The sequence below is a fragment of the Balaenoptera physalus genome (genome assembly GCF_965194825.1).
Source record: "Balaenoptera physalus genome assembly, chromosome: 15".
Taxonomy (NCBI): Eukaryota; Metazoa; Chordata; class Mammalia; order Artiodactyla; family Balaenopteridae; genus Balaenoptera; species Balaenoptera physalus.
In genome coordinates, this window is record NC_138894.1 from 96,117,910 (window position 1) to 96,131,082 (window position 13,173).

General features: G+C 51.7%; 1 protein-coding gene across 4 annotated transcripts in view; it reads right to left on the reverse strand.

Moving 5' to 3' along the window:
* Positions 1-559: 559 nt before the first annotated feature.
* TRAPPC12 (trafficking protein particle complex subunit 12) overlaps positions 560-13,173 on the reverse strand; it is a 73,604-nt gene continuing 60,990 nt past the window's right edge. For 2 of the 4 annotated variants that reach the window (XM_082427037.1, XM_082427038.1), the window contains exons 9-12: positions 11,720-11,818; positions 7,013-7,113; positions 3,466-3,553; positions 560-3,326 (exon numbers count right to left, since the gene is read on the reverse strand). In XM_082427037.1, the coding sequence (XP_082283163.1) occupies positions 3,084-3,326; positions 3,466-3,553; positions 7,013-7,113; positions 11,720-11,818 (531 nt within the window). In that variant the 3' untranslated portion in view covers positions 560-3,083. The remainder of the gene's footprint in view (positions 3,327-3,465; positions 3,554-7,012; positions 7,114-11,719; positions 11,819-13,173) is intronic. The other 2 variants (XM_082427039.1, XR_014254126.1) reach the window with 2 other exon arrangements.

Here is a 13,173-nt window from a genome sequence, read left to right on the forward strand (position 1 = left end):
AGGGCTGTGGAGCCTGGAAAGCCCTGCGCTGCGGCTCCCACCGCCAGGCCGGGCCTCGCCTCTCCCGGGACACTAGCGCTGTTCCCCGCGGGCCGCTGAGGCCCCGGGATGACGAGGTTGTATGAGTGTCCCTGTGTCGTGACACCGGCTGGCCTTCCGTGGCAGCAGTGGGAACCATCCTCAACCAGGCGTCAGTTACTTTGTATTTCCAGAAATCGAGAGAAAACATAAAGGATGACATTAAACCACCATTCTAAAAAAAGGACTGGCCCTCCGCAGACACTGGTGAGTCTCCCAGGACCAGCCCCCAGCCCCTTCCTCGCTCCCCTGGGACACTCACTGAGCCACGTGGTTCCTGCACCTGTTTTTCTCCAGTTCTGCAAACGTGTATCTACAAACAATGTTTGTATTTTAAAAACAAATGGCATTTCATTGTATATACAATCGTAATCTTGATTATTTGAGCAGGTTTTGGATATGTCCATGTGAATACATGTCCAGACCATTCCTTTTAATCGCTGTATATACTGTTCAATTATAGAGCATGTCACACTATCACTATGATTTTTAAATCACTTTTTATTTTTTAAAGGCAAGACATTTACCAGTTTTGATGATTTTTTCCCCTCTGGTTATAAAAACAAAACACACACACACAATGTGGAAAAATGTGAGGTTCAGAGTCATAGAAGGGCAAATAAAAATGCCTTTGTGCCCATCCTTGCTGTGACTGTGATTTAACATCTAGTATTATTTTTCAGTCCTTTCCGTTAACATATGCACATATTATGTAAATACACATTTCTTTTGAGTACTTTTCCATGTCATTAACTTTTTAAACACGATCTTGCATAAACGTGTCTTAGGAATGTGGGGCAATTAGTGAAACCACTCCCCTACTGTAAAATTTTGACTCAGTTGCAAACTCCTTTTCCAGAAAAGCTCATCTCTTTCTGCTTCTACAAGCCAGGTCTGGGCGTGCGTCTCGACGAGGTTCATGGACTGTCAGGTCTCCTGCCTGGTGAGCATTTGGCTGGGGTGGGGGGGGGGGTGGCCCCGTCTCGGACTGGCTCGTGCTGGCTCAGTCACTCCTGGGCTCACCGGCTGCAGACGCCGTCCCAGGCCCGAGGGTTCCACAGAGGACAGGCCGCCCCGCGCCCTCCAGGGCACAGGTCACGGAAGGGCGGAGGCGAGCGGTGGCAGGGGCCCTGCTCCCCCGCGGGCTGCCCACAGCATTGGCGCAGGGACCGCAGGGAGGGGAGTGGGTGTCTTGCCAGCTCAGCTGCTGTGACAGATGCCACCGACAGCGGCTCTGGGGGGCGGGAGGTCCGAGCTCCAGGTGCCACAGGGCTGGCCGCTCCCAGGCCTCGCTCCATGGCCGAGTCCGCACGTGGCCTCTCCTCCCCACCCTGTGACTTCATCTCACCTGTGTCACCTCCCTGAAGGCCCGTCTCCACAGACGGCCTCGCTGGGGTAAGGGCTTCAAACCGTGAGTTTTGGGGAGCCTCTGGGGGAAGAGCTTTCTGGGCGCTTCCCAGGAGTCTTTGTGATGGGCGGAGGGGTCCTGGGTCTGGGCCCAGGGCGCGGGTGCAGACCCGGCCTCGTCCCCCGGGCCAGACCTACCTCGTGGGGGTCGGAGGAGACCACACACGGCACTGCGTGATGCATTTACTCTTTTAAGAAATTAAGGTAAAGGAAAACGGAGTGTGAACTAGATAAAGTACAACCGTTACCCCAGACCCTACAGACACCCGGGGCGCGCTTCCCTCGCTGCCTCCGAGGATGTGCAAACGTGCGCAGCCCCAGCGAGCCCCAGACGGCAGGGGTTTAGCGCTCGCCCTGCCTGTCTCGACGCCCCCGGAGGGAACGGGGGTCGGGGAGGGTGTGTCCAGGATGCAAATACCGATTTACTGGGGAACCTGGAGTCCGGTTTCTGACTGGCTTGGCCTCCGCCCCTGGGAGCCTGTGCAGTGTTACCCGCTCTGTACACAGCGGACCCGGGAAGGACGGTTCCGGAATCCGAGGGGATCTGAGCAGGAGCCTCCCGCCCCGCACAGGTTCAAGGTGGAGGCCGAGCCTTGTTTACCAGCACCTCCCACCCCCTGCCGCCAGATTCGAAGGAAAACCCTCAAAGTGAAGAAATTAAAATGGCGTATTTTGGGGCTTTTGAGACATAAGGAGTTCTGATTTTTCTTCTTGAAAAGAGACGATTTTAGAACCTCCTTGGTATCCCACAGTCCTCTTGGTGGTCTCATCATCTTTCTCTCCTAGTTTAATGTGTAATGAATCCGTACTTCAACAATTGCATTGGGACCATCTGCCCAGTAGATGCTGCATTTGTGTTTTTACTTTATTACAAAAATGACCAGAAATACAGCTTCGCTTTGCTTTACGCAATAGATGTTTATCTCAGAGTCCTTAAAGTGAGTTCCATTTTAAAGTGTATTAGAATAGCTGGATATTTAAAGGACCCCGGCCAGAGTTCTTTAGTGAAGAAGCACTCACGTACTTCAGAGACTTCAAAATCACGAGTGACCATGTAGACAGGACCGCAGACGCCCTGACCCTCAGACCTGAGAGAACACATGTCCGCACTGTGAAGCCCGCCCTTGTTCTGTGCAGTAGGGCCCGAGTTCTCCAGAACCCACCCCCAGGCGTCCCCGCCCCCGCTCCCTCTGATGTGCAAATGCAGGAGGAGGAAGGACTGGTTCGTTCACCCTTCACCAGGCCCGTCCGAGGTGACCAGCACAGGCTGGGAAAGGATCAGAGGCCTGGACACAGTTAGCTTTGGGACGTGGGCGGGGACGAATGGTCTCTCTTCCCCCTTATCTATCTATGGATCCTCTAGAACATTCAGGCTCGGAGCGAGAACGGTTTGTGTTACGTGGCTCAGCTTAGCACACGAAGCAGGTCAGCTTCCAGGAATGCACAGGAGGGGCCGAGGCGCCCTGGACCCCCTCCCTCGGGTTACGTTCACCCCGCGTGTGCAAACGGCCGGAGCGGCCTGGGCCTCGGCTGGATGGAGAAGGCCGGCTTGCAGACGCCAGGGCGGGGGGTTTGTCGGCTCGGGCGTCAGGCGGGAACTAGGCCAGCTTGAGGCACTGCGTGTTGAAGCAGTCCCCCTCCTTGCTGGCCACGGCCTCGAGCAGGGCCTGCTTCTTCTGCAGACTCCGGGACGACTCCAGCTCGTACATGGTGGTCAGATTGAAGAGCGCGCTCTCGTGCAGGCAGCGCCGCGGGTCCTGCTGGGTCATGGCCTCCAGCTGCCGCAGCGAGTCCTTGAGTCGGCCCAGGTAGAGCAGGCACACGGCCGCATTGTTGTTGGCCTGGAGGGGGACACGCGGCACTGGATGCGGCCTCACGGGGCCCGAGGACCTCCCTGGGCCCCAGGAGAGCGCCCGATGCCGGCGGACTTGTTGGGGGGGCGGGGGCACGGGGGGAGCCACCTCTGCTTGGGGGTCTTACCACCGCATTTGCTGGGTCAATCTTTAGAATCTCTGTGAAGCATCTGTGGGCGTCTGCAAAGTTATTCTGACCGAGGTGAAGGAAAGCTCTGGAAATAAGCGATACACAGAGGATTAACCAGGAAAGTCAGGATGCGGGCAGGTGTGTGGCAGCAACACCAACGGGGCAGCTCCCAGAACTGGAACCCCACGGGGAGGACCAGGCAGCATTGGCCCCTCAGGCGTCACCCGAGCCGGGTGGTGTCAGTGCTTTCCGGATGTGGCAGGGGACAGTGCATTCTGGGGATCAAACTGCACTGGGTCTAACATCTGTTAGTTTAATTCAATCCCTATCAAAATACCAATGGCATTTATTCACAGAACTGGGACAACAAAATTTTAAATTTGTAGGGAAACACAAAAGACCCCGAATAGCCAAAACTATCTTGAGAAAGAAAAGTGGAGCTGGAGGAGTCATGCTCTGATTTCAGACTATACTACAAATCTACAATAATCAAAACAGTATGGTACTGGCACAAAAACTGACATAGATTAATGGAACAGGATAGAAAGCCCAGAGGCAAACTCACACACCTACGGTCAACTAATCTATGACAAAGGAGGCAAGAATATACAACGGAGAAAAGTCTCTTCAGCAAGTGGTGTTGGGAAGACTGGACAGCCTCATGTAAAAGAATGAAATGAGAGGGAATTCCCTGGCAGTCCAGTGGTTAGGACTCGGCTCTTTCACCGCTGGGGCCCAGGTTTGACCCCTGATCAGGGAACTAAGATCCTGCAAGCCCCGTGGCATGGCCCCCTGCCCCTCAAAAAAAAAAAAAAAAAGAAGAATGCAATTAGAACATCCCTTCATGCTACACACAAAAATAAATAAACTCAAAATGGATTAAAGACCTAAATATAAGACCAGAAACCAAAAAACTCCTCAAGGAAAACATAGGCAGTACACTCTCTGACATAAATAGCAGCAATATTTTTTTGGATCCGTCTCCTAAAGCAAAGGAAATAAAAGCAAAAATAAACAAATGGGATCTAATTAAACTTAAAAGCTTTTGCATAGCAAAGGAAACCATCTATAAAATGAAAAGGCAGCCTACTGAGTGGGAGAAAATATTTGCAAGTGGTGTGACCCATAAGGGGTTAATATCCAACATATATAAACAGTTCATTCAGGGACTTCCCTGGTGGTCCAGTGGTTAAGAATCCGCCTTCCAATGCAGGGGACGCGGGTTCGATCCCTGGTTGGGGAATTAAGATCCCACATGCCATGGGATGCTTCAACTAGAGAGCCCGTGCACTGCAACGAAGAGCCCACTCGCCACAACGAAGATCCTGTGTGCCACAACAACTAAGACCCAAATAAATAAATAAATACTAAAAAAAAAAATAAACAGCTCATTCAATTCAACATAAAAAAAAAAAGATTAAAAACTGGGCAGAAGACCTGAATAAACCCCTACTTGCATGGTTGATTAATCTGTGACAAAGGAGGCAAAAACATACAATGAGGAAAAGACTCTTCAATAAATGGTGTTGGATAAACAGGACAGCTACAAGCAAGAGAATCAGACTAGACTCCTATCTCACACCACACACAAAAATAAATTCAAAATGAATTTAAGGGCTTCCCTGGTGGCGCAGTGGTTGAGAATCTGCCTGCCAATGCAGGGGACACGGGTTCGAGCCCTGGTCTGGGAAGATCCCACATGCCGCGGAGCAACTAGGCCCGTGAGCCACAACTACTGAGCCTGCGCGTCTGGAGCCTGTGCTCCGCAACAAGAGAGGCCGCGATAGAGGCCCGCGCACCGCAATGAAGAGTGGCCCCTGCTTGCCGCAACTAGAGAAAGCCCTCGCACAGAAACGAAGACCCAAAAATAAATAAATAAATTAAAAAAAAAAAAAAAGAGGCTTGGGTTTGAGAACTGCTTATATTTCTGAAATGTAACAATAGAAGCATTAACTAATTCATAAATAAAAGTTTAAAAAAAATGAATTTAAAACTTAAATGTAAGACCTGAAACCATACAACTTCTAGAGGAAAATATAGGCAGCATTCTTTGACATCAGTCTTAGCAATATTTTTTTCGGATATGTCTCCTCAAGCAAGAGAAACAAAAGCAAACATAAACTGCCAGGACTACATCAAACCAAAAAGCTTTTGCACAGTGAAGGAAACTCAACAAAATGAAAAGGCAGCCAACCGAATGGGAGAAGATATTTGCAACTGATATATCAAATAGGGGTTGACAGCCAAAGAGCTCAAACAACTCAACATCAAAAAAACCTGATTAAAAAATGGGCAGAGGACCTGAATACACATTTTTCCAAGGAAGACATACAGATGGCCAGACACATGGAAAGATGCTCAACATCACTCATCATCAGGGAAATGCAAATGAAAACCACAATAAGGTATCACCTCACACCTGTCAGAATGGCTGTTGTCAAAAAGGACACAAGGCGTGGTGGGGCTGGGGAGAAAGGGGACCCTCACACACTGTTGGTGGGAATGTAAACTGGTGCAGCCACTGTGGAGAACAGTATGGAGGTTCCTCAAAAAACTAAAAACAGAGCTGCCATATAAGCCGGCAATTCCACTCCTGGGTATTTATCCAAAGAAAATAAAAACACTAATTAGAAAAAATACATGCACCCCTATGTTCACTGCAGCATTATTTACAATTGCCAAGATATAGAAAGCAACCTAAGTGTCCATCAACAGATGAATGGATAAAGGGGTGTGTGTGCGTGTGTGCACGCGTGCACGGAATATTACTCGGCCATAAAAAAGAATGAAATCTTACCATTTGTGACAACATGGATGGACCTAGAGGGCATTATGCTAAGTGAAATAAGTCAAAGAAAAACAAATACTGTACGATTTCACTTATATGTGGAATCTAAAAACAAATGAACAAACACAGAACAGAAACAGAGTTACAGACACAGAAAACAAACAGGTGGTTGCCAGAAGTGGGGTGGGTGAGGGGAAGACAGAAACAGGTGATTAAGGGAGGGAGACTAAGAGGGACAAACTTCAGGTGAAAAACAAACATGTCATGGGTCTGAAACGTACAGTGTGAGGAATACAGTCAGTAATAATGTGATAACTTTGTGTGGAGACAGGTCATAATTAGACTAATGGTGGTGATCAGTTTGAACGCTATAGAAATATCAAGTGCCTATGTTGTATAACAGAAACTAACACAGTGTTGCAGGCCAATTATACTTCAAACAAACAGAAAAAGATCAGATTTGTGGTTGCCAGTGGAGGGGAGCGGGGAGGGGCGATTAGATGAAGGTGGTCAAAAGGTACAAACTTCCAGTTATAAGTAAGTACTAGGGATACAGTGTGCAACACGATGAACATAATTAACACGGCCGTATGTTATATATGAGATGATAGATGTTCATTAAACTTACTGTGGTCCTCACTTCATGATGTCAGTATGTAAATCAAATAATCATGCTGCACACCTTAAACTTACACCGTGCTGTAAGTTAATTATATCTCAATAAAACTGGAAGGAAAAATAAAGAAAAATACATACCTGTTCATTAAAACCATTATTTTACCCTGCAGTCCCTCCAGTTTCTGTGTTACTTTCTCTACGTCTTGAAAGTACTTTTCAGCTGTCTTTATGTCTCCGATCTGCTTTGACAAAATTATGTAGTCAGTTCAGCTGACAAATGTTAAATCTACACCCACATATATAGTTTCCTAATGTTATGTTATGTTAGGATACTGAAGACATTTATGTATCAGGCAGGGTAAAACTTTGGTATAACCATTTACTAGTTATCACTTTTTGTTACCAAAAAAAAAAAAAAAAGCCATTTAGGATACAGCGGGATGTCAACATGTATCTCTATGTCAGAAAGTGAGTGGTTAATACACCTGCGTGTTAACAAGTCTCTTACAGTTTTTAATTTGTACCCTTCAAAAGGAATCCTGGCATAGCATTATGAAAAATAAAAATAACCCCCGACTCTGGCCAGGCCCCCGACCCATTCTTAACCCTGCCCGTGGATCATTTCAAGAACCTCTGTTTGCTGTGTAGCACCAGGCAAAACATGCTCCGCAAGTCCAACTTGTATATTTGGCAAATTAAACTTGATTATTATCGTTAAAAAAAAAAAAAAAAGAAAGAATGATTAAAAAACTACAACATTTACCTTTTGGTATAATATTACAGTCTCCCAATCAATTACTGGGGGGTTATTTGCGACCAGGAAAATGATAGAGATCATCAAACTAACAAATTTCAGTCATATTTTGACCCAATAATACAGGATTCTACTGTACAAACAAATGACCGCACGCTTATCAAACGGTTAAGGAAACCTCCTCAGCTCCCTCTGTAAAAGGAAGCCAGAGCCACTGGGGGTCCTGATGGCTAAACCCCCTCCCCCGTCCTGCCATCGCTGCGGACCACAGCCTGGGGGGCGGGGGTTAAGAGGGAATCAGGTCTCCTTCTGCATGAGGAAGGAGATCAGTGATCTAAGGCTTAGAATGCCAAATACAGGAAAAATGAAAATTCTGTGAAAAGAAAAACCTTACAACCCGGGGGAAGGAAGCACAAAGGCCTCTGTGCTCCAGGCCTGAAGGGGCGGCTCTGGAGCCGCCGACTCCAGGGCATCTCGTTACACAAACCACGAGATGTCTCTGCATCTGCCGAGGGGACAGCATCGCAGCTGCAGCGGTCAGCGCCCTCTCTTCCGCACACTCACCCCCATCCCGATCCCGGGGTCCTCCAGCCACCTGCCGGGAGTGCTCGTGCCCTTCCCTTTCCTTCCAGGGAAGCCCGCGGTACCTCCCTGCAGCCAAGGGCAGGCGTGCCCACCACCCAGCACCAAGGGTCTGGGTTACTCTCCACAGTGAGACCCCTGCAGGCAACACCCGGCCCCTTCACGTTACCCTGGCGTTTGGTGACACAATGACACTGGCTGCACTGCTGTTGCTGTGAGTAATGAGTGCCCTTCGTCGCCAACCCAAGGGTCTCGAGTCCTCGGCCAGCGCCCATCAAGCTGCCCTCACGGTCTCCGGCCCCTCTCTGTTGTTAACGCTGCCCCGAAAAACACCCCACCAGGAGGAGGACACAAAGTGGCGCCACCGCGCATCTACCGGCCCCGCCCTCCCGCGCACACGGTGGGGGCACCCGGGGTCCCCCCCCGAGGCCTGAACATCTGCGTTCCCTGCAGTGCGCTCACTTACCCTGCATCCTCCAAGGGCCCAGGCGCACACTGATGGAGAGACTGACGCTCACCAGCTGACAGCAAAGGTGCACCAAGCCCTGAATGCCTGCCGGGTGCTGTGCTAAGTGCTTCCCACCGCTCACAACTTCTAACAAGCTGTGCTGTTGATCCCACTCCTTTCCTCACTCTCCGGATTAAAAAGATGAGGCTCAGAAAGGCTGGCAGCTTTCTCAGGTCACACAGCTAACGTAACAGAACGGGACTGTCCAACTCCCAGACCACGCGCTGGCCCTCTGCACCACACGGCCTCAAGGAGCTGGTGCGGGACTTGCGCTGAAACTGTTTTCTAGTGGGAGATAACGAAGGAATCTTAGAATTTTCTTTGCCACCTACTGATTTTTCTGATCACTAGAAGGTAAGTTCACATCCTTATATTTCTGGGTTTTTTTCCTTAAAGAATCTATTTATTTATTTATTTTTGGCTGCGTTGGGTCTTCATTGCTGTGCACGGCCTTTCTCTAGTTGCGGCGAGCGGGGGCTACTCTTTGCTGCGGTGCGCGGGCTTCTCACTGCGGTGGCTTCTCTTGTTGCGGAGCACGGGCTCTAGGCACACAGGCTTCAGTAGTTGTGGTGCACGGGCTTAGTTGCTCCGCGGCATGTGGGGTCTTCCCAGACCAGGGCTCGAACCCGTGTCCCCTGCATTGGCAGGCGGATTCTTAACCACCGCGCCACCAGGGAAGTCCACATCTTCATAATTATTAAAATGTAATTAGGATTTAAAATCCTACTGATTTTCTAAGACTTAGAGGCAGCTTAAAAAATTAAACAATATAAAAAGGCAATTAAAAGTATTGCAAAATAACTAGTAAGCAAATAAACAAACCCAAACTAGTTATTTGAAGAAAACAACAGATAATAAGTGGATGAACTAATCAAGGAAAAGGAAGCATGAGTAAACAATTATAAATGTAAAAGAAGAAATAACTATAGTTAAAATGAAATTGAAGTAATTATGAAAGAAGACTGTATTTTACAGAACTCTAAGCAAAAACATATGTGAATACACAGACCAAACAGGTGATTTTTTGGGCACTCTAAATGGCCAAAATTGATCCCAGAAACAGAGAGAAAAAACCTCATGCGTGGAACACTAAAGCCATTAGTAACAATATTAAGTTATCCGACAAATCCTAGGAGGGTGGCTTAGGCCTCTTTGAGGTCAGTTATTCAAATCTCCCAGGAACATATAATTCCAGAGTATCCAAAGTATCCCAGACAACAGAGAAAGCAAGCAAGCTATTTTTATGAAGACAGAACACAGATACCAAATGCTTTTGAGAAGGGCACGCTCACACACACACACACACACACACACGCATACACACGCACAAACCCAGACCAATTTCACTTATAACGATAACTGCAGAGATCTGGGGACACTCCCCCCGGGAGCCCAACGTATTGGAGGCGCAAACGTGAGTATTTCTGTGGCCAGAAACGTCTCCAGGGAAGCACCGGCCAAGCCCCAGTCTGACCGTCAGGGTCCCTCCCCAGGGCCGTCAGGTCCGTGACTGCCACAGAAAGACTGTGCTTTCACATTTCAGGGTTCCTAGATGGGTCTCCAGCATACATTTCTCAAATTATGCAAATTAAGACTCAGAAATGAAGTTTCTGAGATTGTCCAGAGTAGTGAGGAATTAGAGCAGATACAGAACGTTCTTTTAGCATGAGAATCAGGATAATGACCGGGCACCACGAGATGCCGGGCACGGCACTGCATTCTTTACACGGCGGTCTCGTTTCATCGGCACAAGGACCCCAAGAGGCAGCCACGAGCGTCCCTGGTGCCCAGAGGAGAGGACGCAGCTCAGGAGGGTGGCTAGCCCAGCTCAGGAGGGTGGCTAGCCCAGGGTCAAGGCTAGCTAAGCACCAAGGACAAACAGAAACCCGGGTCTTTCAGATGCTAGAACACGCGTTCTCCAACATCCATGAGGTACTCAGTGAAGGTCAACCTTCAGAGCCTGGGGCAGGCACCCCGGGTGTCCTGGGAGGGACTTGGACGACACACAGGCGGCCTTCACTGTTGGGCTGTCTCTGGACGCCCCCTCGTGAGGGAGTGGCGTGTGTGCGCGCGCTTGCCTGTGTGCGTGGCGTGGAGGACGGGGTGGGGGTGGGGCGCGTGTGTGCACACATTCGTGTGCGCAGTGGCCAGGAGGTGCGGGAGGACAGGACCAGCATCAGTGAAGAGAACCTGGGCTCTAGGTGACCTTGTTCAAATTCCTCCTGTGGGCCTGACCTCTGGGACCTCGGGCAGGTCACTCGACCCCCAGGAAGCCTCAGTCTGCTCCTCTGTAAAGTGGGCCGGTCACACGGCGCAGGAGGATGGCCCAGCAGGGCACCCGCTCAGGGCCAGCGCCTCCCCACGTCCATCCGCCTTGCTTCGACCACCCCGAACGGCCCCGTCAGGCTCCCGCCCAGGCTGCGGGTGCTACGGTCGACACCCTTAGAGACTGAGGGTGCGGGGACGAGGCACCCGCGCTCGGCCTTAGAGTGTGGGCCTGCCGTGCTGGGGCGGACAGGAGCGAGGACGGGCGCCCGGCACCCTGGCACCAAATGCGCCCCGGCTTCAGCGCTATCCCCGGCAAAGCGGGTACGTCCCGGTTTCCCGCACTGTCGGGACCTTGGGTCCAAGCGGGACCTCCTTTGTCCACGCATGCGGATTCAAGCGCGCTTTCCAATAAAATATCAACCACTGGCTACGTTATCAGCCAATTAAAATAAGATTACTGATGGTTTTGTCAACAGACTTCTACCTGCAACAGGGCAATTTCTCAAGGAATCCATCTCGGTGCTTCCCAGATGAAAATCTACGAAAATGCACGTCTAGCAATTGGCTTCCTCATCACGTCAAAGCCCAGAGCACAGTGAAGCCAGGACCAAGAAAACTACCCCTCCTACAGTCACAGAAGTCTGATTTGATGTACGTCCTGGGCTCGCTCTTAAACCCACAGCACCCACGCCAAGGCAAACCCCGCCCACCCTGCCCGCCGCGCGGCTCGCACCTGGAGGAAAATCCGGCCGATGCAGCTCAGCAGCTGCGGCTCCTGCTCCGGGAAGTACTGGGTGACCGAGCGGTACGCGTCCACGGCCAGCACGTAATCCTGCGGGGGACGCAGAGAGCACGCTAGTTAGGAGGATCACGCCCCGTGCACACGTTACAGGCGCTCAGGCTCCTGCAGACCCGCACGTGAAGCGGGAGCACGAGTGCGTGGGCAGGTGGGACGCGGCACCGCCGTGAGGGCGGCAGACGGCCCAGTGAACCGGGCTCTGAGTTCTGTGTGTACTACGGTCCTGAGGGCCTTCCTCTCCCCCGGGGGCTCTGGTTGTGCACTTAGGGCAGAGGGGCTTTCTTCTTCCATCTTCTGAGTAGCAGTTAGTATTTCACCTGGACTCACTCTCTTTTCTGACAAAATCCTTCACTGGTGAATTTTGTCTTGCCTCCATCTGCCAAACACAGAAACCGAATTTATTAATAGCGTCTCTTAAGCATTTTCTTTACTAAAACTCGAGGTGAAGTTCTTACACGTAGACACACGAAGCCGGGCCGGGAGCGCTGGCTGGCTCTGGCGGGAGGAGGCCGTCCGGGGCCCCCGGCCGTCTCGCCAGGGTCACGAGGGCAAATCGCCAACAGCCCCGAGCTCCGACGGCAGCGTCGCCGTGGCGCCTGCTGGTGTGAACGGCTCCCCGCGTCTCCCGGTCAGCGAACAGCAGGCCGCGCGGCAGTGTCCTCCTCCCCGAGTCTTCGTAAATCCCCAGAAGGGACTTTTCTTTCTTAAGTCGCCTACGTTTTCAATCTCATGAGAACTGGGACAGGCGTCACCAGTTCGCTAGCTGGGATGTTACGAAGACAGACGACAAGGAACACTCCAGTTCAGCAGGAAGAAAAATGGAGACCGTCCAGTCTGGCAGCTTCAGGGCGGCTCACCACAGCGAACTGGCCTCGCTGGCGCAGGCGGCCAGCCGGCAGCACCCGCCCGTCCCCGCGGCTCCTGGCTCCGCTGCCCGCGCCCTGCGCAGCGCGAGCGTGCGGGTGAGGCTGTGCCAAGAGCCCTCTCTCGGGGCGGCGCTGACCCCGGCGCCTGGGGGTCCGGCTCCGCTGAGCGCTGGACTTCTGCGGGGACACGGGGGCACCTCGCCGCATCTGAGGACCACCCACGGTGCTGCACGCCTACGCCTCACTTCTGGTTCGGGGCGAACGAAAGGCCACCTCGCCGTCCGTGTCCGGCGGCGCCCAAGTGCCACCGGGTGAGGCCAGTGCACACGCCCCGACCCCGGCCCGCGTCTCTGGCCGGCGAGACGCAGCGCGCCTCCGCGGTGGCTCCGTGGCCGGCGTCGCCGCCTGACGCCTCCACGTCTCGGCGCTCCGGCCTGCTACGGAGACGTATGCGGCCGCTGTCCCGCCGGAGCGGCGCTCCTGGGAGAGCGCGCCCAGGCGGACACAGCCGTGGGGACCCCG